This window comes from Mytilus edulis, chromosome 8 (assembly GCF_963676685.1).
Source record: "Mytilus edulis chromosome 8, xbMytEdul2.2, whole genome shotgun sequence".
NCBI lineage: Eukaryota > Metazoa > Mollusca > Bivalvia > Mytilida > Mytilidae > Mytilus > Mytilus edulis.
In genome coordinates this window covers 69641499-69668358 of record NC_092351.1, presented here as the reverse complement: position 1 = coordinate 69668358, position 26860 = coordinate 69641499, and the positions used below count along the sequence as shown (strand labels likewise).

Below are 26860 nucleotides of genomic sequence, written 5' to 3'. Positions count from 1 at the left end.
GCGCTTCATTCTAAAAATGTGTGCACGGTCAACGCTTTTACAACCCTATGAAGTTACAAAAGGAAGCATTCAATACTTATAATTACATTTTTAGCTAGGATCATGAAAACACGATTTACATCAAGTTTTTATTTAATTTACCTGTGCACTTTATTATGAGACCTCGTGTCATCATAAATGATAAGTTTTATTGTGTGATACAACTGCTTAAGGAATAACACGTGATGTGCAGTTAGCCAATCAGAATAACTTATTATAATGAAACATACATCTAATGTAATTATTGGTGTATATAACAATTTAAAAAGAAGACAAGTAAGATATTTTAATTGCTATCACGATAACTGTTGCAACAAAAATTTCACGTAGCAATTAAGACAGTAAGTTCAGAAATATGTAGGAAACATTTTTTTTTTTTATTTTTCATTTCTATATCAATTTTGCCTTGATGCAGAACTGAACACCTGACGCATTTCCTATTTTCGGTTCTTGATCGTCGTGAAACCAGATATTCCTTTGTAGCGGCATGTCTGTACGCATATGCATTTTTTTCTGGACAATCAAACTTTCAGCATAAGCTGCACTTCTTTTCACAATTGTACATGTTGTACCAATTGTTGGTCACCGATCCACGGAACAGAACTTTTTAATGATATCGTTTCTTTCCAATTCATGTAACTCATTTAAAATGACCAGTATAAAAGCTGATTCACCTTTAAGCTTTCGCCATTTGTCAAGAGTATAATATGCCTGATTGGAAACGTCACCAGGATTATCTGTTTTTATTATGGCTATCTCGTTCTCAGGAATGCCGAGTTTTATTCCAAGTTTGTGAAATGTATTGTCTGTGGCGATAAGTTTGCTTAGAAACAAGACATGTTTATCCTTAAGAAGTTCGTTGTGACCTAAAAAAAAGAAATAAATTTACCAAATTAAGTACTATCAAAATCAAAAGTTAAAAATAAATAAATATATACTAAGTCTGTGATTGATTAAATAATAAAAAGTAAATCACAAGTTTCCATATATTTCGGCTATTAATTTACGGCCTTATTCATTAGAAAGAAATCTTTAACATAAGTTGCCATACGTTTTGGCCTTTACGTCCCGATGGAGAAGGCCATAATGGCCGAAACGTACGCAAACTAGTGTTAAAGTTTTAACAATGTACACGTATATGTATAAATATATATTTATTCTTTCAAATTTAAAGCGTGAACGTGGTAATAAATTTAGCAACACTTTATGTACCAAAAATGCGGGTATGGATTTTTATGGTTGACGTTTTATTTACACATTAGTACATGCCTTACTTTTTCAATATATGATTGAGTTGTGTCCCTTTATATGCAACCAAGACTGTAAAATTCCATGTTAATAACAAAACTAATTTTCATACCATGTTGCTTCTTCCAATTTTCAAGAACAGGGAAAGAAATTTTCACGCAATCGTCTTCCATATCACATATCACAGAGTTGTCATTGTATTTAGTATCCAACATTCGATCCTGTTCTGTATTCCCTCTGTTAAACCAAAAACGGTAGGTGATATATTGAAAGCTTAACCAAATCTGATAAATACAGTGTTTTTGTAAGCTGATGAATTTATTCAGTTTTAACTAAATTTCATTGACGGGTGAATGAATAGTGAATTTTCTACCAGATTCTGGTTGAGAGCAATGACTATATCAACATGAAATTACAATCATCATCAACAAGAACTTTCTTTTGTTTTTGATTTACACAAACATCGTTAAACTGTTAAAGGGCAAGATGAAGATGCGCTAAAAACCCATTGCTGGCCTTGTGTTTTTTCTGCCATTGGTCATATGCATGTCTCACATTGACACATACCCCTTTTCATTATCTTTTTTTTTAAACCTGAAATAAGTAAACAGATGTATTGATATTCAATAGATGAGGCAGATTACTATCTGACGCAGCTAATATACTACAAATAAACAATTTTTACCTTTCAATACGGTCCTTGGAATAATGGATATTCGTGTCGATAACAAGTTTCCTTTGTCTTATTCCTACAAACATACGCAAATGTCTTAGATTAAGAAAAAATACAGAGATCGATATTCAAATAAATGAGGCTTATAAAAAAAGAAGATGTGGTATGATTGTTAATGAGACAACTCTCCGCAAAAGACCAAAATGACACAGAAATTAACAACTATAGATCATGGTTAGTCTAATTCTACATTTTTGTTCTGCCGTAGCAAGTAAAGTATGTGACATTATACTCATAAGATTGTAGAGGGATACGGTACGATCGAAAATCAGACGACTATCCAACAGAGTTCAAATAACATGGATTTACAAACAACATAAACATATTCTTCAACTTGAGATCACTCCCGGTTTATGGTGGTTCGTGTTGCTCTATCTTTATTTTCTATATTGTGATTATGTATAGTTGTTTGTCGTTTGATCTTTTCCTTGTTTTGTCATGGCATTGTCAGTTTATTACCGATGAGTTTTGAATATCCTTTTCGCCTCTCTTTCTCTTTATTAAATTGTGTGGCAATGTTTAAGACAATATTAGGTAGTTTCGTGTTTTAAATTCGTAGCAGTGCATCTATGAGAAACATTAAAACTAGTTAACTGAATATGTTAAGTAAAGGTATGGTTTTCCAATATATAAAAAATATCGTAGTCTAAAAAGATCTAGGCAAATTGCACATTCTCCATTGTAACAAATTAAACACTCTTTTACTCATAATGAATATTCATGAGCGATCGCGACTCCTGTGTTGTGCACAGAAGAGCGTCACTTCCAGCACTTTGTTTCACACAAAGGAAACGATTATAAGTCACGATTACATTAAAACAACTATATATATAGTCAATATATATAGTATACTGGTCTAGCATGAGTGCCTTACAACAAGTAAAAACTCACCCAATCGTTTTCTGTTTTTGTAAAGGAGTCCTATTGTGGTCACAATGGTAACTATTAATAAAGCTATAATAGCGGCTAGAACATATACAATATCTGTAAAGCAATTAGAAAAAAGTTATATTTTTCGTTTGTAAATTATTGCTTTAATTAAGTACACGTCTTCAACCTTTTCAGCGGTTTTGATGTTTTTACCGAGTACTTGTTCGGTTCGATTGTCATTAGGTCTCAACCATGTGCCTAAAAATTGTATTGCATACTTGTATACATATGTAGAATTCTTTTGGGGTTCGTGTTGTTTATTCTTTAGTTTTCTATGTTGTGTCATGTGTACGATTGTTTTTCTGTTTGTCTTTTTCATTTTTAGCCATGGCGTTGTCAGTTTGTTTTAGATTTATGAGTTTGACTGTCCCTTTGGTATCTTTCGTCCCTCTTTTGTTTCTTGTCTGCTTACCACTCTACTTCATATTCAAAAGGAAAGGCACAAGATAAACCTGTTTATGTATTTTCTTAATAATGATTTTGCATTATTTGATATGTAAGTTAAATGCATTTTATCATTTTGCAAAATAACAATATTTTTCAGTATTGTACGTTTGAACCGATCCCATGTTACCCTATTTATGATGAGTCATCGTGGTGTGTAAGTTACGTAATAGTGTAATATATTAAACGTAAACAGTGTGTTTTTAATATCAGAAGACACGATCCTTCATGAAAGATGAACTATTAATAATATTTGATAATATAGAGTACCCGGCCACGTCCAATTATTTTTGTACATCTGATGAGTTAAGCCTTTTTCAACTGATTTTTATAGTTCGTTCATATGTTGTACTGTAATACCACTGTCCCAGGTTAGGGGGGATCCCACTAACATGTTAAACCCCGCCACATTATATATGTGCCTGTCCCAAGCCAGGAGCCTGTAATTCAGTGGTTGTCGTTTGTTTATGTGTTACATATTTGTTTTTCGTTCATTTTTTTTAAATAAGGCCGTTAGTTTTCTCGTTTGAATTGTTTTACATTGTCTTATCGGGGCTTATTATATTGAATAATATGAAGTTTGAAGTAATAGAAATTTAAATTTAAATTACTTTGATCTAATGCAGCTATAAGTTTGATGAACGATTAATAGTAATGGTTGATGTAGTCCAAATGAATAACAACCAAAATAAACCGATGTATTTTGATTTTAAAATAAAGTTGTTTGTTTTTATTTACAGGAAACTAGATTGATTTGGAAAAACAAATTTGTTAAATAGAGGAATAAAATCATTGATGTTATAGTCAAATCAAACGCAATGCTGTTGCAACATCACTTTTGTATGTAAAATTCATTCAATTTCCGGTGGCTATACAGAGAATCTTACCCTTGTTGTGTCAGTGTAATATTACCCTCGGGCTATCTGGGTGATCTTACACCGATACACCGCGAATTCAGGGAGTAACTATTACGTAGTCACAAGAAATAACAATGTCATGTATGGACTTATCTGCTCAACAATTGGCAAAAGATCATTCGTATACTGGTAAAACGTGGAATATCCTATATTTTTACCATATAGCATGAATTTAAACAGATATAGAAAAATAAGATTGCACATGCTCGCTGTCTATCTATATTGAAATGTATGATTATATCATGTTAAATGAACGCTGGCAGTCTTCGGAGATCATCTTTCTGGACAATTAAATGGCGTTTTGTCTATACACACAAAATGATCATATATAACAGCTAGCCCGCGTATTGTTATTGTTTCTTTTGGACTTTTTGCATTTTGAATACACGATTTAGTATATTATGAATGAAATATTAGAATTTGGTTAAATTCGGTGAACATCAATTTGTCAGCTTATATAACTTATCCCAAGCACAAGAAACAACAACTTACCATTTCCATCTTCTGTGTTTGGTGCATGCAGTACCACTCCAGACTTTAGCAAATCTTTTCCTTTAATTTGACGTGAACTAGAATTGAAGAATTAATAACAATATATTCAAATCCCATAGAACCATTTGAGATGAAAATTACAACAGATATTGACACGTTCCAATATTTGGTTCAAACAAAGATCTTGCTTTCATTTATCACCGAATGTACAATTACTACGAGTAACATAAACGTCGTAAGTGAAGCATCCCGAATTAGTTCGATATCGAGACCAATATATATTCACAAATTACTTACATGTCTGGTAGAATGTTTCCACATTTTGCATTTGATGTTTCTGTACATTGTCGCAATTCCAACCTTCCTTCACTTGTGCAATTTCTACAAAGTTTACATTCCTTAAATGATCGTGTATGACTAAAGCACCCATTAGTACAAGCTACACAGCGTCTACATTCCAAGGCACCATGAACTGGATCAAATTCAACTTTCCTATCCTTCAAACATAGAAATATTATTATTTTTAACTCTTTTTTTTTTGAGATTCAGGATATATATATATCAGAAATGTAATATGTTTACTAAACAGCAACAACAGCATAAGTCAGAAAGACAAAGGAAATTAATGACAGAGACTTGTGTAATATCACTTCTGATTCTTACTGATTATGGATATAATCTGTCATATGTTGTGTAATAATTTTTCATATAATGTCATCATTTACGTAAATAAACAATTTGCTTTATAGTCTACCAGTCTCACAAAATCTTTCAATATAGTACTAATATACAGACACTGAGATCATAACATCTTAGATACTAAACCTGTCGACGCGTTTGTCGAACTTACTTTCACATTCAACCTCTTTTCTTATATTATCATTATTTACCTTCAGTTGCTCTAAACCAAACCCTGGAGGACACCTGTCACATCTCTTGCAGAAGTCTCCTTGGGGTAAATAAAATTCGTGTTTGCTATAATCGCAGTATATGTCAGTCTTCATTGTCCAGACAATTTTCAGATTTACCAGTAAGCCAGCTAAAATAAAGGACATGCTGAACCTGAAAAAAATCCTTTTTTACTTAAATGTATAGGGAATACGCAAAATTCCTTTAATTTTTTTTTAGTTGGTATCAATCAAAGAAACATATGACAGTTATAATAACGAAAACCTAAATCAAGATGTCGTTATATCAAACTGGATATTCTGAATGATAAATGCAGAAAATACAATTCCAATAATAAATGATCAAACCCCTGAAACCCTCTCCTAAATTATTGAAAACTATTATTCTGCATTGCCAATACTATCTTGTTGTTAATAAGGTACACCCTAATTGCGATAAAATACATAAATTGAAATAATAAATTTTATCAAATTTAAACAATAAAATGCAGCGATGTTTATATTGGAACCAAAATGACCAGACAAAATATTGACAAACAGATGACAAGCTATCTTTCCTACCTGTCGTACTGAAGACTTTAGTTGAATAAATCATTCATAACTTTAAACATCCTATATGTCTGTATACTATAAATATCGTGTTAACTACGTAATCTCGTTCATTCATAACACATAAGCATCACAATACGGTGGTTACCTCTTTCTGACGTCATACGAATAATACAATATGTTAGATTGATGTTACGATGTTTGTCACGCGTTTTCATTTTTTTTAAATTTCATTTGCAGAATTGTCTTTTTTTGTTCAAAAAGAATTTTTGCTAGTGGTTTCGCAAAGTTATGTGCCATTATTCCAACATGTTACATGTTAATTTTTCAGAATAATTTGATTAAATGTTTAAATATTAATATTTCTTTAATCAATTATTTTGTTTAAAACAATCAAATTAACATACGAATATTTTTTTTAAATACCATATGATAACGCAAATACACAAAAACTCATGGACAGAAAAAGGTTGCCAACTGTTTCAAGGGTTTAAACCAAACGTCAGGAATACATAAGAGGGATGGGTAGACTAGAGCAATGAAAACAATATTGAATATATAAGAATAAGAGCTTGTAGTTTCTGTACACATAGCCAGTCTTCAAAGGACAGGTGACCTCAACACGTTAGCCACCCACAGCCATGCGGAAATTTTAATTTATACTTTAACTACTTAGTAATGGTGATCCAGTCCTCAGCTGTAGTAGTACCTTGTGTCACCTGAGCCGCAAACTCGGTTTTGATGTCATCACAGACATTATTGATGACAAGGGAGATGGTGTGCGGAGTATATCAGACGTACTGGAATAATTGTCACTGTAGACATTGCGTATAAGTATGGAGTCTAGTCTCTTGTCTTCAATGATCAAGGAGTATGAGGAACTTGAGGATCCTATTGGTTAATCGTCCATTTTTACAAATATCACTTCTTATTACCGACCTTTACTGATGAGTCTTTTGTAGACGAAACCCACGTCTGGCGCTAATATAAAATTTCAATCCTGGTATCTATTATGAGAGTTTATTTACAGAAAAGGGCATCCAGCGACATATTTTCGAAGTTTGTAATAGTTTGTTCAAAGAGGATCTGAACAGAAAGTTTTTCATAAAAACAGACACCTAACAATAGCGGCTACTTTTTTTTATGAAGAATCAGCTAGAAAGTAAGAAGAGGATCATTGTGAAAACGGACGGACAACATATGAATGTAAAAGTTCACATCGCCTCCGAATAGTGAGATCAAAAGTAAAAAAATACCTTGGAGGCTATCAGAAGACAGACAAAAGTTAAACAAAAACATCACTCAAAACATAATAATTATATTTAGCAACACAATCATGTGTGTATTGTGCTGAGGAAAAACCAATAACAGTTGCGGTATTCAGGAAGACTCTGGCTCACTGGAGGCATCTATAATGTTAAAGTTAACGAAAAAAAATTAAAAGTCAATCAATAACAGGTGCGGTATTCAGGAAGACTCTGGCTCACTGGGGGGCATCTACAACGTTAACGAAAAAAAAAAAGTCAAATTGATTGTCTGGATATTCATTAATAATTGCAAAATAAGAAAACTTGCTGTTAGCAAAGTCTTGAATCAAAGTCGACGACCAATTTTGACAATCTTTGTTCTGATTACAACGTTAAGTTGCATCGTTAGTAGGATATTCGCAGATTTAGTTCATCTTAACATTTTCATTTTTGTATTGATGGAATATTTTGTATTTCAAGAGGATCACTCATGACAGAGTGGCATATCAGATATACATGTATAGAGAGAGAATTAATGGATCACCAATATAACGATCGTGTGAATAATGTGCCATTTAGAGTTCTTTTTTAAAAATAAAGTCTGTTTATTTAGCTTTAACATGTTTAAAAAGGAAGGTTAATTCAAATAATCGGGTAAAATTAAACAATTAAAAGGACATCAACTACAAGAAAGCAATCATCAGTGTACCTTTTCACTGTACACAGTTTTATCTCCCTGAATGAACGAAATCATTGACACTAGAATTATATTTTGTATATCACTTAACATTGCATGGTATTTATGAAGTCACGATTGTACCAAGTTGTCTTGCAATGGGGAAAATAACACAAATATGTAAAGAACATAATTCTGATCTAATTTCAAAAGAGATCTGTGAAAATCTTTACAATTAAAAAAAACCGGACAGTTTAATAGACCACGACAGTAGGCTAGCTGCTATGCATGCTTGCTGCTCGGTGGGAGCCAAACTCCGTAATTTGACCTATAATGGTTTGCTTTTACATATTAGAGCTTTCTTACAAATTGACGAAAGGTACGAACGAACGTGAAGGGAGCACGTATTACATTTCCACAATAACAGTTAAAAGATCTTAAAAGAGTCTTTGTTTATCGGTAAAACAGCATTCTTTTCTAAATCAAATGTATCTTTCAAAAATAAGCATATCGCAAATAATACACGCTTTAATATCAGAAAATAAGAAAAATAGTGTCAATACACTTACGTACATCACGTTACCTACGTAAACCACGATTACATACATTTTCGCGGGAATTCTTCAAGCACGAGTTTCACGATAAAATTTTAATGGCATTATTGTAGTGCGTTAATGGTTTAACTACAAGTATAAAAAAGAAGATGTGGTGTGATTGCCAATGAGACAACTGTCCACAAGAGACCAAAATGACACAGACATTAACAACTATAGGTCACCGTACGGCCTTCAACAATGAGCAAAGCCCATACCGTTCACATTTATTTTTATTTTTTATGAGTTCCGTTTCACCAAATTTTCAACATGGATTATCGATATAAGGATGCTACAATGTTTTGAAAAAGCAAAGGGAAATAAATGTAGGAAAACAGATTTTGTGATAAATTTTTTTTTTTAATTAATGTTATGGTGAATGACGAAAAGTAATGTGAATCTTGTGATCGCAGTCAACAAATGTGAAACTAATACTTAAAACGTACTTATGAACGTAACAAAGTTCACACTGTTAAGCGAGCATTAAATTACTAAAAAAAAGAGAGGAAAACTAAACAACAAGTTATGGGGCAATCATTTAACTTCAAACGGGGAAGGAGGTTACGATTGTGGATTTCATAATGACGTTTAAACACACAACATGCTTTGGAGATAGACGCATAGACGTCCAGTGGCTAATATTTCATGAATGTTTTAAAAGTACCAAAACGCAATCATACGCTATAAAACAGTTCCATAAAAAGAGACTTACTCCGGTGTATAGATACATCAAAAGGTGACAATGAATAATACCCAGGGAGAGGCGGTGATTCACAAGTTTTTAAATGAGCACCTGTATATGACAGAGTATAAAGGTCATCTTTTTTTCATTTTATTATTATGGGCGTTGCAATTTTTGAATTAAGGAATTAAGGAAGTATTTTTTTTTCTTATTTTTTCTCAGGGAAGTGGACAATGTATTTGCATTGGTATTTTCTTTGGTTAAATATTGCAAATTGAATATTGCATTTTTTTCTTTTTGAAAATTGTGGGGGGATGTGGAATGGACGCCTTTTTTGTTTTGATTTTAGGAGTATGTTTTTCTTCTGTCTTCCTTATATTTAGTTTATTTTGTAGAGTTATCTCCTTTCACCTAGTAATATTTTTACCTATCGTACGTCCCGAAATCCTATATCTCACGAAAAATCTAATTTAATAAGTGTCGTTGCATGTAGGGTAAAGGTCCATAGAAGGCTAACATTGAGGGGTGAAATGCCATCGAAGTTCCATGACGATTATGTGATTATGTCAAAATAAAGGATCCCTAAAACGAGTCTTACGTATGATTCGTCAAGCATACGTACCTTTCGTCAATTTGTAAGAAAGCTCTAATGTGACTTACATGGAGAGTTGTCTCATTGGCACTTTAACCACTTCTTCTTTTATCTATGTATATATGTTGATTTGTGTTCGAAATTTTGCAACTACTAATATCTTTAAGAGTTTTTGCAAGGATTTTTTAACTTTCAAAACCTTAACACCAACTTTTAAAAAGACAACTGCTTTTTACGTCCATTTTTGGTAAAAAAAAAAAAACTCTTAAACTGTTAAGTTTCTTTTAAATCCCTGGCTTTCAAGCCGATGAAGGTAAATCCAGAAAAGCGTTTCACACTAATGATATTTACAAAGTTTGTTTCTTCTTTTAAATTAGAATGTCTTAGACATTTAAGGGTCATGAATTGTCTTCAATCAGTATCTTATTGTTAGATTATCTCCATAAAATATCATACACTGTTCATGACGCTTAGAACTATGTACGTCATTGTGATTTATTGCATTTATCTCTTTATCTCGAGCTTTATCTTAACATGTGATCACTAGTCTACATATGACTATTTGTAATACCTAAAAATAAATATTAAATACGTCATGGAAAATCGAGGTTTAAAAACAATTATTTATTATTTCTCGATCCATGTTTGTTGTTTGTACATTTGAACAATTTTGCACCTGACACTAAATACAAAGTTAACACATTTTAAAATATTATTGTTATTGGATCATCAAAACAAAATATTCTTTAATAATCTGTTTTCAAATTCAAGGTCATAAATTGTCCTTGATCGAAAAAATTAAGTGGAACATAAACTACGTCATTATCCGACTTTAAAAACAGTAAAATCCTCAAACCCGGATGTTTATTATATACATGTAGAAAACTTTGCTTATTCACGTAAGGTGTGACAGGAGTACTTATTACCTTGATAAAAACATACAATGACCTAAGTAAATTTGGTGTATTTAATGATCACTGATAAAACAAATATAAATGTATGTTTACTGAATATTTGACAAGATCTTACAATAGCGTTTGACCTAATATGTAATAATAATTACATTAGATGTATGTTTCATTATAATACGTTATTCTGATTGGCTAACTGCACAGCACGTGCTATTCCCGAAACAATTGTATTAGACAATAACATTTATCATTCATGATGACACGAGGTCCCACAATAAAGTGCACAGGCAAATTCAATGAAAACTTGATAAAAATCGTGTTTTCATGATTCTAGCTAAAAGAATGTAATTATAAGTATTGAATGCTTCTTTTTGTAACTTTATAGGGTTGTAAAAGCGTTGACCGTGCGCACATTTTAAGTATGAAGCGCTTCCGCGCTTCATACAAAATGTACTTCGGTCAACGCTTTTACACCCCAATAAAGTTACAAAAAGCAGCATTCAATTCTTAAATAAAAAAAATGTTCAGTCTCAAAGGCAAAATTATGTAGTCCTTGCGTTTTTTACTTGTGTATGACTTAATTTTCTAAAATATGGAAAAACTATGCTTTTATTTTAAACGATTCGAAAAAAAAATTCTTCTTCTAATTTTCTAATATTTCTGGACTTCCACGGATAAATGACTGGTTATACTAGTGTTCAACTTATTGACTTATTGTATTGCATTTTACTAGACATAAGGTGTCTAATAAATTGATAAAATTGTGTTCTCATTGACAGTCATACCACATCTCCCCATTTAACTTTACAGAATTACTTCATATTCAAATTGGTCAGCAGCAACAAAAAAATTACAGATTTGTGACGTCAGACACCGACTTTCAGTTTTTTTCCAGCATAATGAATGATCTCTACACGTCACACATTTCGCCAGTACTACTGGTCAGAATGACGTTTTATCTGGTCATCCGCTTTGTAGTGATGATATATATAATATGTTCTGTTCGCTTTTCGGATCAGTTAGACACCATCTTTGGGTTAACTTAATTACTTTAAATAACGAAGTTGATGCATGATTAAATCAATGACGAATATTATTTTTTTTCATTGTTGTAATTATTTATTGATTGTAAGATAGATTGATATATTGGTGTTTAACGCTATTTTCAGCACTATTGTGCTATTTTGTAGAGGTCAGCTTTGAAGAAATATCGAGAGGAAGTCAGAGTATCTGGAGAGGACCACCAACCTTCGGCAGATTAAATAAACAGTCCTTGTCAAATGAGTCGTGCGCAACTACCACGTGCGGGAATCGAACTGGTAGTTTGACTGCTTAGACCTCTCGCCACCGAGTTTCCTTTTCAGTAATAAAAGGGAGAGGGCCAAGTTCGTTTTATTAACATTATTAAGTCAAGATTTAAAGTTGAATTGCCAAATAGCAGTCACTTTCAATGCATTGATTTTATCGCATGTAAAGGAATACTAGTAATCTTAAAATTTTCTGCAGTACCAATATTCTATTAACAATTATAATTTCATTTTTTTTTTATATTTATTCAATAAAAAATATTACATAAACAAATAAAACATATCAATGTATTTCATAAAAAAATAAAACATATCAATATAATACAGAGAAACAATAAAACATATTAATACCAAGTATGTAACAAACAGTGAATTAGCTGCAAGTTTAAACAATATAGCACTGGCCCTGGTCATTTTTTTAACATTAAACATTTTGGATTGCATCATCGAAATCTTGAAGCATTCATAATACTGATTGCGGCATTACACTTTATTATTTAATATCACAGTTTATCGTAATGGCCTGGTCACTTGATCGTACGTTTTACAGAATTCCCTGATTTCCTTATGAAGTTTTAATCGTTGTAAAGTATCGATTAATCGTAACACTGTAGCTTCTGATGCTTTCACTTGTTTCCATTTCAGTAATGTTTCGTATGCTTGGGATTTTACATCTTTATTATTTTCTATAATTATTTTGATATCAGTGTCTGGTATCCCTAGAGCTATACCGATATCGTAGAAAATATTGTCCACAGCTATATGCTTACTTATCATTCGTGCATGTGCTTCTGATAGCTCTTCATTGTGTACTATACGATCTGAAATAAAACCAAACCAATTTAAGTAATTTTTAGAAGAAGAAAGACGAGAAGATTGAATCTCGTTATACTTAGGAAGAAATATGTAATAAAGTAATAAAGACGAGTGCCACAAGTAAAGCAGAAATTAGATGGTTACCCTTCTGGAGCACCTGGTATCACAACCGGATTTTTGAAATGATTCGTATTACTTAGTTCGTACGTTTTATTAAGGTAGTATTTTGTAAACTATTTTGTCTTTTCGTAGTTTTCCGTTTTTTACCATGATTATATCGGCATCTTTTTGAGTTGTGAGTTTTGGTTCTCTCTGTGGCATCTTTAGCATCATAGTATGCATTAAGACTAATACTTTGCTGGCTCATTTACATCGGGTTTGATTGCATGAAAGCAGAACCAGATTAATTCATCCAAAGAATAAGGACAGAAGAAAAACTCAATAGTTCACGCAAAACACTGCACAATAAGCCCCCCCCCCCCCCCTTAACAAAAAAAAACACCCGGTTTTAACACTTATTTCCATCATAATTTACTTGAATGTTAAGCTGTTGTTCCCAATGTTAATTGTAAAATTGTGAGTATAACATGACATTATTCCGTGAATCTGCATTTACAGTTAAGTTATTGCATGTATTGGGTCTGAACTTTTTGTTTTGACTATATAATAAACAAACCTTTTTAGATAATTTAAATGACAAAATTTTACTTAACAGGATTTGGAAAAATTCACTCTTTTTAATGTAGACACTTTTATGATGTTCGTGACTAACCATGACTTTGTTTAAATATATCTACAATACTTTTTGAGTTAAAAGTATTTTCCTCCCCGTCTGTCTCTACTGTTTCTTGACTACATGATAGAAGTGAACTGTCTGTCGTTTTACTTGATGACGATGACGAACTTCCTAGTGATTCTGCCTCTAAGAGTCCTCTTGAACTGTTAAAGTAAAATAATACATGTCTGTGTTACTTATTATGGTTCGTGAAGCATATCCGTTTACAATCGTCAATTGTCGACCTGAAATCTGGCATTGGGTAAGATATATCAAGACATTGGGTAAGATATGTTAAGACATTGGGTAAGATATATTAAGACATTGAGTAAGCATTGGGTAAGATATATTAAGATATATTAAGACATTGTGTAAGATATATTAAGGCATTGGGTAAGATATATCAAGACATTAGGTAAGATATATTAAGACATTAGGTAAGATATATCAAGACATTGGGTAAGATATATTAAGACATTGGGTAAGATATGTTAAGACATTAGGTAAGATATATCAAGACATTAGGTAAGATATATTAAGACATTAGGTAAGATATATTAAGACATTGTGTAAGATATATTAAGACATTAGGTAAGATATATTAAGACATTGGGTAAGATATATCAAGACATTGGGTAAGATATATTAAGACATTAGGTAAGATATATCAAGACATTAGGTAAGATATATTAAGACATTGGGTAAGATATATCAAGACATTAGGTAAGATATATTAAGACATTGGGTAAGATATATCAAGACATTAGGTAAGATATATCAAGACATTAGGTAAGATATATCAAGACATTGTGTAAGATATGTTAAGACATTAGGTAAGATATATCAAGACATTAGATAAGATATATTAAGACATTAGGTAAGATATATTAAGACATTAGGTAAGATATATTAAGACATTAGGTAAGATATATCAAGACATTAGGTAAGATATATTAAGACATTAGGTAAGATATATCAAGACATTAGGTAAGATATATTAAGACATTAGGTAAGATATATCAAGACATTAGGTAAGATATATCAAGACATTGTGTAAGATATATTAAGACATTAGGTAAGATATATCAAGACATTAGGTAAGATATATTAAGACATTAGGTAAGATATATCAAGACATTAGGTAAGATATATTAAGACATTAGGTAAGATATATCAAGACATTAGGTAAGATATATTTAGGCATTATGTAAGATATATCAAGGCATTGGATAAGATATATTAAGACATGTAAGATATATTTAAGACATTGGGTAAGATATATATTGACCTTCTGCTGTTGTTTTTTCTATGGTCGGGTTGTTGTCTCTTTGGCATATTCCCCATTTCCATTCTCAATTTTAAGACATTGGGTAAGATATATTAAGGCATTAGATAAGATATAGTAAGACATTAGGTAAGATATATTAAGACATTATGTAAGATATATCAAGGCATTTGGTAAGATATATCAATACTCATTGAAGTCAAAGTTGTATGTATAACAGGTGAAAGTTTTGGAAACAGTGAAGCACAGATATTATATCTTTGATTGCTTGCAACACATGGCTTTTGAATGCACTGTTTTATGTTCAATTAAATCTTAAAGAAGGGAAGGACAACATTGTAAAATTTTAATAGCATGAACATCAAACAGGAAAAAAAAACAAATGAATCTAGACCGTCTTCTGTAAACATTGCCGGATGAGATAACCAATTACATTATTGTATAACCTTAGCAATCTTAGACAAAACTTGTCAAGGGGATACTATGTACCATTCGGATTCAAATCAGATGAAAAGTTTTAATTATTTACTATTTAAAAAGGTATTGTTTAACTTATAAGTCTTATGTTGTTGTTTAAGAGAGGCGAAAGATAATAAATGGATTCAAACTTATGAGTCCAAGCCCGTGTCGAACTGACTATGCCATGCATGGTCAAAAATGAAAAGAAATCAAAGAATAAAAATAAGCAGATATCATATGATTGCAAAAGACGAACAATTAACAGTATACAAAAAAACAACATAAAAAATTAAAGATAGGGAAAACAGTTCAACCAAAAAGCGGGTTGCTCAGGTAACCTTTGGGGGGGGGGAGGGGGAGGGGATAAGTAGAACAGACTATGCTCCACATATGGCACCTGTCGTATTTTCATGATGCAGGTACAAACACGGTGATAAGTATAAACACGGTATGTCCTTAGTTTTTTTGAAACATGAAATTGTTAGATTCAGCATATCAAAGAATCCCAGTAATTCAGTTTTTGTAGAAATCGAACAATGTTTTAATTTTAGACCCTTTAAACTTCAATGTGAATTAACCAATTTGATAACGGTGCAAACAATCAAAATCTAAATGCACGGTTAGATTTGACATATTAAAGAACCCTTATGATTCCATACACTAAGGGCCATAACCCCCAAAATCAATCCCAACCTTCCTTATTTGGAATGGTACCTTGTGGTACAATTTCATAAGAGTTCTATAGACTTTTACGCATCTCATTGTCCGGAAACCAGAAAAGCTTAGGTTTTGTTTGGCTCCTGAGGTAGCAATACACATTTAGGAAAAAAACTCAAAATTGACACTTATAATTTTTAAACACCCTCTTTTCCTTCCTTTCTAATAAATAAAGCTTACTATTTGTGTTATGCAACTGTACATTTATGGAAAGAGAATCTTCCATAGATTTGATTTCAAATAGTTATAAAGGTGAAATTTAATCTGCATTTATTTGATACAAAATATTGCAAAAAGGGGGGTGAAAAAGTCACAAAAGTCTCAAAAATTTGGTTCATATAAAAATGTCAATCAAATAGTGTGATACCTTTCCCGAAACCTAAGACATTTATCTGTCAAGAGGGTAAACAAATCATATGCATTTCTGCTCGTTTTTCGATAAAATTGAATTGAAAAGATCGAGCGTCAAATCTTTGTTGAAAAACACTACAAGAATTTCTGGCCCTATGGGCGGTACGGATAGGAAAATACGGACTGTAAAACTGATAAATGACCTATAAACCATGCTTTTAAAAAACAATCTAAATGCTCATATAAACACACTTGGAAGGCTATATTATTCTGTAACCATCTAAAAATCCATTTTATTGTACAAAAACCTTCATATTTAAAAAAGATCACCATGGCCATAATGCGAAAACTAAACTTCTAACTGTGTATTGCTACCTTAAAATTTTACCCCTAATTCCTTCCCTGTTTGGACCGAGACCCCCGAATGCAATCTCAGCCTACCTTTCAAAGTATGCAACCTTGTGGAAAAATTTCATAAAAATCCATATACTTATACACAAGTTGTTTTTATAGAATACGTTTGCGATTATAACTCACCTTTTCGATTCTTCCTTTTGTTTTCTGGCTGTTCTCCGTTTCTTTCCTTTCAGATAAAAGAAATTGAAAATTTAACCAGATGCTCCGCAGGGCGCAGCTTTATACGACCGCAGAGTTCGAACCCTGAACAATGGGGCAAGTATGGACACAACATTCAAGCTTGATACAGGTCTGAATTTGGATTGTGATTAAATAGTTGACACAACACAGGTTTATGACACATAATGAATGTGGTGTAAGAACTTAAACTTAAAAACTTTAAATTTTGAATTGGACATTACCTATTATGGTCCAATATCCAAAATCTAAATACATGGTTAGATTCAGCATATCAAAGAACCCCAAGAATTCAATTTTTGATGAAATCAAATAAAGTTCGATTTTGGACCCTTTAGACCTCAATGTGGACAAATCTGATAACCGGGCCCAAACATCAAAAATCTAAATACATGGTTAGATTAAGCACATATCAAAGAACCCCAAGGATTCAATTTTTGCTGATATCAAATAAAGTTTAATTTTGGACCATGATTTGAACCAACTTGAAAACTGGGCCCATAATAAAAATTATAAATACACGTTTAGATTCAGCATATCAAAGAACCCCAAGGATTCAATTTTTGTTGAAATCAAACAAAAGTTTAATTTTGGACCACGATTTGGACCAACTTGAAAACTGGGCCCATAATAAAAAAATCTAAGTACATGTTTGATTCAGCATATCAAAAACCCCACGATTTCAATTTTTGTTGAAATCAAACAAAGTTTAATTTTGGACCCCAATTTGGACCAACTTGAAAACTGGGCCAATAATCAAAAATCTAAGTACATGTTTAGATTCAGCATATCAAAGAACCCCAAGAATTCAATTTTTGTTAAAATCAAACTTAGTTTAATTTTGGACCCTTTGGACCTTAATGTAGACCAATTTGAAAATGGGACCCAACATTAAGAATCTACAAACACAGTTAGATTCGGCATATCAAAGAACCCCAATTATTCTATTTTTGATGAATTCAAACAAAGTTTAATTTTGGTCCCTTTGGGCCCCTTATTCCTAAACGGTTGGGACCAAAACTCCCAAAATCAATCCCAACCTTCCTTTTATGGTCATAGACCTTGTGTTTAAATTTCATAGATTTCTATTTACTTATACTTAAGTTATGGTGCGAAAACCAAGAAAAATGCTTATTTGGGCTCCTTTTTGGCCCCTGATTCTTAAACTGTTGGGACCTCAACTCTCAAAATCAATCCCAACCTTCCTTTTGTGTTCATAAACCTTGTTTTTAAATTTCATTGATTTCTATTTACTTATACTAAAGTTATTGTGCGAAAACTAAAAATAATGCTTATTTTTGGCCCTTTTTTTGGCCCCTAATTCCAAACTGTTGGAACCAAAACTCCCAAAATCAATCCCAACCTTCCTTTAGTGGTCAGAAACCTTGTGTCAAAATTTCATAGATTTCTATTTACTTAAACTAAAGTTATAGTGCGAAAACCAAGAAAATGCTTATTTGGGCCCTTTTTGGCCCCTAATTCCAAAACTGTTGGGACCAAAACTTCCAAAATCAATCCCAACCTTCATTTTATGGTCATAAACCTTGTGTTTAAATTTCATAGATTTCTATTAACTTATACTAAAGTTATAGTGCGAAAACCAAAAGTCTTCGGACGCCGACGACTACGGACGACGACGACGCCAATGTGATACCAATATACGACCAAATTTTTTTCAATTTTTGCGGTCGTATAAAAAAACCCAATAAAAATGAGCATAATCAAAAGCTAGCATAAGAATGAAGTTTAATTTTTAGACATACATAAACCTACATGTAATTTTTTTGTATAAAGTAAACCATCCAACTAACTCAATTTAGTACAGCAAAACCAGTGGAAATGTTACAATGTCGGAAGTCAATTGTCTGTTATGTATTTGTAAATTCAACTATATTTCTCATCATTTACCGCGCAAGATGTTCATATCTAAAACAACATTTCGGATATGGACAATTTCAAGTATGTATGATAAGGTTGTAGAATCATATAATCTTGATATATGAAATGAGATGTTTGATGACTGGCTTCATAATGAATTTCAATGTCATGCTATCGTTAGTATTTCAATTAATCGGATTGACATAAGCCATTATAAAATCAAATAAAGAACATGTATCGAAACATTCATAATGCTTGTAATTCCCTTTTATATATAAATTCTGAATTGTTAACCAAACAAAGTTATTGTGTACTTGAAAAACAAAAAACAAAACTGATTTCGTTATACTCATACAAGTACGATCATGCGAGTAAATATACTAAGTAGATCTGAATTTTAATCCGATTGGCTTTCAATATTAATATTGAGAAATGAAAATACTCACTGAGATGTTGAGACACCGCAAAAATAATCAACACAGCAAGGACACCACAAAGGACAGAAATACTTATTACAGCTGTCATATGGTTATTATCGATATTTGTAGAATGATTCTGTTTCCGATTGTTAGTATCGATAGTTTTCAGTTCATTATAGTGTTTGTTATCGTCATGTCTAAAACAATAAAGTATCAAATTATTTCTCATAGATTTACATTTCGTTTAGTTTTTTGGAAGGTGTGGAGAAACTTTGGTAATTTTTTAGTTCAATTTGTTTTCATTGTTTCACACAAATCTTAACTTTACGTGTTTCTTCTGGTTATAAGTATTAAGTCAAGACAGAACTGATAGAAAATGATGCACACGAAAATGATCATCAAAAACTAAATATTCAGAATTTTTTAAAGTATTAATTATTGTATTGCTTTTTTCAGCTTTACAGACTGTCTATATCTACAATGATATTTGCTGAAGTCTCGTCAAGATTAAGAGGCCTGCTCTCTCATTTTAAATCAATACAAAAAATAATTTTTTTTTTTTATTTCTTACATGGTTGACTTCAGTTTAATTTCCCCACAAACTGCATCTTGTTTGGATGTACAATTCTGTGTTTCATATACCCCTTGCTTTCTACAATCTGTACAACGTAAACATTCCTCAAACGATAGGTGTTTGCTATAGAAACCTGATGGACAGGGGATACAGTGAAGACATCCCAAAGCACCATGCAGTTGGTCGATTGCAAACTGTCTTTCCTAATATAAATATAGACATGAACATACATTGATAAAATGTGTTGCAATACCATTCATAATTATTCTACCTGCATACATTAAAACTATCTTGGACTTCACGTAGACCATGTCATTGCTTAGTATATTTTTTTATCAATAAAATATACGTGTTTCACAATGTGTTTTTGATTACTAGAAAAGGTGCTGTGACAACATGATAAATTTCTGAAACCGAGGGCAGCATTCTGTTAGTGATAGAAAGGGACTTAATTGGCAATGGAACACACAAATAGTTTGTTCTGATGGCACAATTAATAGTTTATATATTTATATATTAACACATTTATGGAATACTTCAGGTATGTTTCATTCAGTAAGACTCGAAAAATAACTGAAAAGTTTCTAAATATACAAGTGTGTTTCATAATGTTGAATGCTCAGCTTGTTTTGCCAAATTATTTAGTTTTAGCATTGACCGTATATGATACAATCATTTCAGCGATGTTAAGTGTATACATTCTAAATACATTCTAAATACATATATATATATACCGTGAATGGTGCCAGACCTAATCCCGGGAAACACTGATCACATTTTTTACAGAAGTCGCCTTGTCTAACATAGTGTTCATGTTGAATATAGTTGCAATTTATTACATCTCTGTGGTTAGGTGGCATTGTTTGTTGGTTGCTGTATCAATGTTCTAAGGCTGAAATGGAATAAAAAAAAAACCATCCCATTGTTAATCAAGACTGTTGGCAATACATATTTTAAAAGTTAAAATAAATAAAAATTACCATTTACGTATGAGTACAAACGAAAACTAACACCGTAAACACTTAAAAAAACCACTCCCACTTGTTTACGTATTTTGAATATTAAATTTGTAATATCATACTATTCGATTCTTGTGTGATCATTCGAACGAGACAATTTTGTTTTGCACTTAAATTGTATATCATGAATCATCTATCATTGACGTCACAAGGTATAAGTATTCACCTAAATAAACATATTTTTGTAATGAACTTGTTTATATCAATGCATTTCATATATATGCAAACGAACAACAAATTGATTTCATGTTGGGCCTCATTCAAGAAACTTTTCGTCACACAATATTAAATCAAGTTTGAACACTGTTTTCCGTACTACTTGATAAACTGTCTACGATATAACCATGTATAACCATGTATAACACGTGGGTTGAAAACAATAAGCTTGATCATATGATTCATTAATAAAGGTGCGTACATGCACATTTACTAGTTGAATAGTCTGTACGTAGCAATTCACAGTAAGATTACAGTGGCGGATCCGGGGTTGGGGGGGGGGGGTCCGAGGGTTGGAACCCCCCTTTTTTGGACGATCAATACATTTAGATGGGGACATGTAGTTGGAACCCCCCCCCTTTTTTTTGTCCTGGGTTAGGACCCCCCCCCCTTTTTAAATGGCTTGATCCGCCCCTGCATCTATGACACAATAACGATCATTCAAAAATATGATATAATTAATACTTTAATTAATTTAAAATCCCGTGTTTACTTATACTATATACTCTGAGACTATATACATAGCAATTAATTAAGCATAGCAGTACTGCTTAGTTTTAATTGTGCGATATTGTCAGTTCGTTATGACCTAACCTGACCTGAAGACAAATTTGTGAGTTAGTGTCATTATTTGGCGTCCGTCGTCTGTTGTGCGTCGTCCAATAACTTTTATAAAACAATACTTCCCTTAAAACTATTTGACTAATTGTAACAGTCGTCCTGTATGGTATCTAGTGCAAACGTGTTAAGAAAATAATCTTATAAACCCGGGAACATGACTGACGATTAATAAAAAAAGGTTTCCTTTTAAAAATTCATGAAAACAGTATCGTTGTTCCAAGACGGATAGAAAAATGAAGAAAAGATCATTTATACAACAAGTTAAATGAAAAGTAAAAAAACCATGGAATAACAATAAACAGTAAAAAACCCCTCATATGGCAGTAGCCCCCCCCCCCCCCCACAACCCCTTATAAAATGTTCTGGATCCGCCACTGGATAAGGAAATATTCGACAAAGTTGTTGACTTCACGGAGACTTGTTTTCACGATATCACGATATTTACAAGAAAATTTATAAAAAGATACCAACCTTGTTCGAAATTCCGATGCAAAATTAAACAGAACTGTTAACGGCACATTCAAAATGAGGTTGTGCGAAAGACATCAAAGTTATTAAGTAACACAAATATGTACATGTAATAAATTAATACAGGAACGTGTCACATATTCGTTCTTAAGAAAAGCAGTTTAACTAACGACAACATGAGTGTGTTTTTTTCAACTGAAAGCTAATGTATATTGTGAAATACCATGTTTTCCATATTTGGTAAACGTCCTAAATAATAACAGTACATAATATACCTCGTCCAATCAAATACGTAGAACATTTCCCACGGTTTACACATGTATAGATCTGTGTATGTTTTTGATATATGGATTACCACTTTTGTTCATTATAGTGTACTAGTTAACTAATTTTTGTGAGGTCATATAATCATTAATTCAAAATTATTCCCACCTAATTCATTCTGGGGAACTTGAATCTAGGTCTGTTAATTGTATTAAAATATATATGGGAAGCGAAATAACTCTTGCTACGTAGTAGATACATGTTATACTAATAATGCATTTTCTTACATAATTTTGTTTCCCCCATGTAAGCACAATAGTGTTGCGATTATAGGAATCCAATTGAATTATTCTTCTTCACCTTATTTTCTGCAAACCATTATTATATGCCTTTTACTTTTACATTTTCTTTGGTCAATTAACCCAATGTTATATTCTCACATTGTTAAAAACCTATTGCCAGAATTTCAGGGTTTTTCTTTAATTTATTTTAGACCACAAAATGAACCAAAATACTCGAATTCCTTAACAAACTCAATACTACTATTATGTTTGTCGTTATAGTCGAGCAATAATTTGAGTTTTTGTTTACTATTTGGAACACGTAATCCCTTTATTTTACTGCTATTTCAATATATGCCAAAGGTTCTATGACTAAGACATATAATGATTTATATATGTCTATACTATTTGACACGGCATTTTTAACTGAGTATAGATTTTCAAATATACATTTACTGAAGCTGTGCCTGCTTGAGATAGGTCGACCAATGCATTTAACACCTTAGATAATTTCTGTGAAGGAGTATTAGTTATTATCTTGTAGTCAAAACACTGATGGCTGATGGTCTTGGTGGTCTTCGTATAAGTTTTCCTAATTTAATGTAATAATATATACTCATTGACATACTATTCGTTATTTTTTCTTAATCCAGATACAGGAAAAATTAAAGTTAACAGTAATTGCATGCGTCTCTTAATGTGATAAAGAATCATTTTGATGACTGTCTTTGATAAATTATAGCTAAACAAACTTCATTTAACCGTTAAAGGTCAATAACAATTGTTAAGAACTATCACATGCTCTTCACGTCCTCAATGATCTTCAACTTCGTACGTCTTTATTGGCGTTATTTTATTCGAGCGTCACTGATGAGTCTTTTGTAGAGGAAATGCGCGTCTGGCGCAAATATGCAATTTCAATCCTGGTATTTATGACTTATTTAGTTTATTCACAATGTCCCTTTAACACTTTACTAATCTCATCAGCCAATATCAGGCGTTGATGGTGTATACCAGACGCTCGTTTTTTCTTTAAAAAAAAAAGAACAACAAACTCATCAGTTACACTGGAATCGAAAAAAAGTTAAAAATTAAGCCCAAATAAAGTACGAAATTGAAGAGCATTCAGGACCCAAAATTCAAAAAGGTTTTGCCAAATATAACCAAGTTTCTTCTTATTGTCAAGTATGTTCAATATGTTTTTATGACCAATGCATTGAAGGTTTATTGTTGACAACTCATAATAATCAGTTAATCTATAAAGATTTAGCAGTAAAATGAAAATTGATGATAAGATAATAAATAAGTGTAATTTATATAAATATATTTATGACTATCCTACGACCCTCATTAGACACCTCTCGTGTAGTCCTAACTTTATGACCAACTTTAAGGGATGTTCTACTTTAGGAATACTTTGTGAAACCCACTTAGGAGTAATTTATGTCATTAGACCATTCTAAGAGATGTCTTGGTCCTAGAACAGCGTTGTGAAACTGGCTCCAGATGCATAGTTTTAATACTTTCTTTATACCTTTTTAAAACACACATTCAGTCAACAAACACTATATATATTCAGTATTCTTATCCGATGGTATATAATTGTGAGTGTCCACTTTGAAGACAATAGTAAAATATTTTCCTTGTAGTTGACACTAAAAGACGTAAGAGGATAGCCAGAATAGATTTCTCTACAAATAAAATTGAAAATGGAAATGGGGAATGTGTCAAAGAGACAAAACCCGACTATAGAGCAGATAACAGCCGAAGGCCACCAAGACCTTCTTTCAAAGTAGAGGATATATATAAAACATCAAAATGACAATCGCCTCATGCAATGATCTTATAATTTATCCAAAAAAAAAAAAATTTAAGGTATAAATTTACCTAAGTCATACTAAAGGCCAAAAATGTTGAAGAGTTGCTCCAAAGATATTTATAATAAAGCGTGGTTCAATGAAAACAAATTCAGCTCTCTCTTGCTTTTACAGAGTAGGCATATGAGACATTGCTTTAGTTTTTGCAAGCTATAAAACGAGAGGGAGGAGTATTATGCAAAATTTTAAGGCATTCTTCTTAAAAATTTCAGAAGAATTTATTTACTAGTATCTAATGTATTGTCATTAAGGAAATGTATGCTTTTAGTAAATAGTGTCACACTGATGTGAGCCATGATATTAAACTGCATAAACCATACAATTACATGAAAACACATTATGCAAACATATTAAGTCATGAAGCATACATTTCTGAAACTTTGTGATCATTGTCCTCAAAAGAAAAAAAACACGTTCTGGCCTATTGATTGTTGTTCTGTATTCATTAATAAATTGTAATGTCTGTTTTACTTCATTTGGATTTATCTTAATTTTTGTACAAGTTAAAACCATTTTTAACCAATATTTCGTACATGTTATAAAAGAGGGACGAAAGATACCAAAGGGACAGTCAAACTCATAAATCGAAAATAAACTGACATCGCAATGGCTAAAAATGAAAAAGACAAACAGACAAACAATAGTGCACATGACACAACATATAAAACTAAAGAATAAACAACACGAACCCCACCAAAAAATAGGGGTGATCTCAGGTGCCTCTAAAGGGTAAGCAGAACCTGTTCCACATGTGGCACTCGTTGTGTTGCTAATGTGATAACAAATCCGGTAAATAGTCTAATTCGGTAGGTCACATTCATGAAAGGGAAGGGGATTGTAGTTACGACATAAGGAACATATCCGATATCATTTGTGAAACGGTTATTCCATAACGGTCAACCAACTCGTGATGTCGTCCGTAAAATTTACGAAGGGATGATTTCAACTTTACCATTTGGAACTCTTGGTTTAATAGCTTCCTTGTGAGCAGCAACCCTCTATCAAGAAAATCATGATAGGAAATGCAAACACGGGAATATCGTATCGAATCAAGTATATGTACGAGGTACTTTTGTACATGTGATAACTTGTATTTTTGCATTATACAAGTTATAACACGTACAGTATTTTTGTACATATTACATGTATAACCTGTACAAAATCGCAACATGTACACAACATCTATGTTAAGTTTATGTGTTCCGTTTGGAGGACGTGTTTTTCAACAAAAAATCGACATCCACAAGGGAACAATCTGTGTCCCTCTACAGATATGTTAATTTCTTTATTTATATGAGTCTGACTTGATAAAGAAACTTCTTGGGAAGAATGAAAGAAGTTAGCAGTATCCTTTAAGTTTACTTTTCGCTATACTGATAGTGTTCTCTCACTGAATAATTCAAACTTTAATTAGTGGCTTTGACTTCATGAATACCCCATATGATATTCCATAATATTCAAAATGTGTCTGATATCATCTATTGAGAAATTCTATTTCAGTAATAATATTTTATTATAAAGTGTGACGCGTATATTCTGCTTTGAAATAATAATAAAAGGTCAAGTACAAAAAGTTTATATAGTCTAAAGTAAGAAGATAAGTTTTGTGTACAACGGCCAATTGTTTCTATCCGATTGGTTTCTGTATTTTGTTTCAATCATACCATCATCGTTAACAGAGAAAACTAAAGTTTACAAAGTTGACATGAATCGAACAAAAAGTAATAGTGTAGGATCAAGAGGACAATGTGCAAAAAGTAGAATCACAAAGTTCCTGAACTCCGAAGAAAGTTCAAAAACGTAAGTCCCTAATCAAATAACAAAATCAATAGCTCAACCACATCAAACAAATGAATAACAACTGTTATTATACCTTACATATATGTTAAACAATTCTATTGGGTGAAACGTTATCACGTGACATGGAATAATTCTGAATCAGTTGTTTTTCATTCAATTGCAAGGAAGGACGAATAAC

At 32.0% G+C, this 26860-nt stretch overlaps 2 protein-coding genes across 7 annotated transcripts; both read right to left on the bottom strand.

The window, feature by feature from the left end:
* Window positions 1-311: 311 nt before the first annotated feature.
* Window positions 312-6443, bottom strand: LOC139486137 (tumor necrosis factor receptor superfamily member 19-like). 5 transcript variants are annotated; one of them, XM_071270864.1, is made up of 8 exons: window positions 6273-6443; window positions 5694-5865; window positions 5101-5300; window positions 4804-4880; window positions 2912-3004; window positions 1973-2036; window positions 1400-1524; window positions 312-905 (listed from the first exon to the last, which is right to left on the bottom strand). In XM_071270864.1, exons 2-8 carry the CDS (start codon window positions 5856-5858, stop codon window positions 622-624), a joined length of 1008 nt encoding a protein of 335 aa, XP_071126965.1. In that variant the 5' UTR covers window positions 5859-5865; window positions 6273-6443; the 3' UTR covers window positions 312-621. The 5 variants fall into 5 exon arrangements, with proteins under 5 accessions (XP_071126965.1, XP_071126964.1, XP_071126967.1 ...); XM_071270863.1 differs by having other exon boundaries at window positions 5694-5842; window positions 6273-6414; XM_071270866.1 differs by having other exon boundaries at window positions 312-1145; window positions 1297-1524; window positions 5694-5842; window positions 6273-6394.
* Window positions 6444-12542: 6099 nt separating this feature from the next.
* LOC139486135 (uncharacterized) lies at window positions 12543-22752 on the bottom strand. 2 transcript variants are annotated; one of them, XM_071270856.1, is made up of 7 exons: window positions 22464-22752; window positions 20871-21028; window positions 20134-20339; window positions 19590-19759; window positions 17209-17254; window positions 13857-14023; window positions 12543-13089 (listed from the first exon to the last, which is right to left on the bottom strand). In XM_071270856.1, exons 2-7 carry the CDS (start codon window positions 20994-20996, stop codon window positions 12779-12781), a joined length of 1026 nt encoding a protein of 341 aa, XP_071126957.1. In that variant the 5' UTR covers window positions 20997-21028; window positions 22464-22752; the 3' UTR covers window positions 12543-12778. The 2 variants fall into 2 exon arrangements, with proteins under 2 accessions (XP_071126957.1, XP_071126958.1); XM_071270857.1 differs by lacking the exon at window positions 22464-22752 and adding an exon at window positions 21117-21199.
* Window positions 22753-26860: the final 4108 nt, after the last annotated feature.

Coding starts and splice junctions, on each gene's coding strand:
- LOC139486137 (XM_071270863.1), bottom strand. CDS start 6,306: ATGATTTATTCAACTAAAGTCTTCAGTACGACAG. Junction 5,843..6,272: donor TAAAGTCTTCAGTACGACAG/GTAGGAAAGATA, acceptor CCTTTATTTTAG/CTGGCTTACTGGTAAATCTG. Junction 2,037..2,911: donor CAAAAACAGAAAACGATTGG/GTGAGTTTTTAC, acceptor GTATGTTTGTAG/GAATAAGACAAAGGAAACTT.
- LOC139486135 (XM_071270856.1), bottom strand. CDS start 20,996: ATGCCACCTAACCACAGAGATGTAATAAATTGCAACTATATTCAACAT. Junction 20,340..20,870: donor TAGGTCTGGCACCATTCACG/GTATATATATAT, acceptor TATTTATATTAG/GAAAGACAGTTTGCAATCGA. Junction 13,090..13,856: donor TATATTTAAACAAAGTCATG/GTTAGTCACGAA, acceptor GTTTTATTTCAG/ATCGTATAGTACACAATGAA.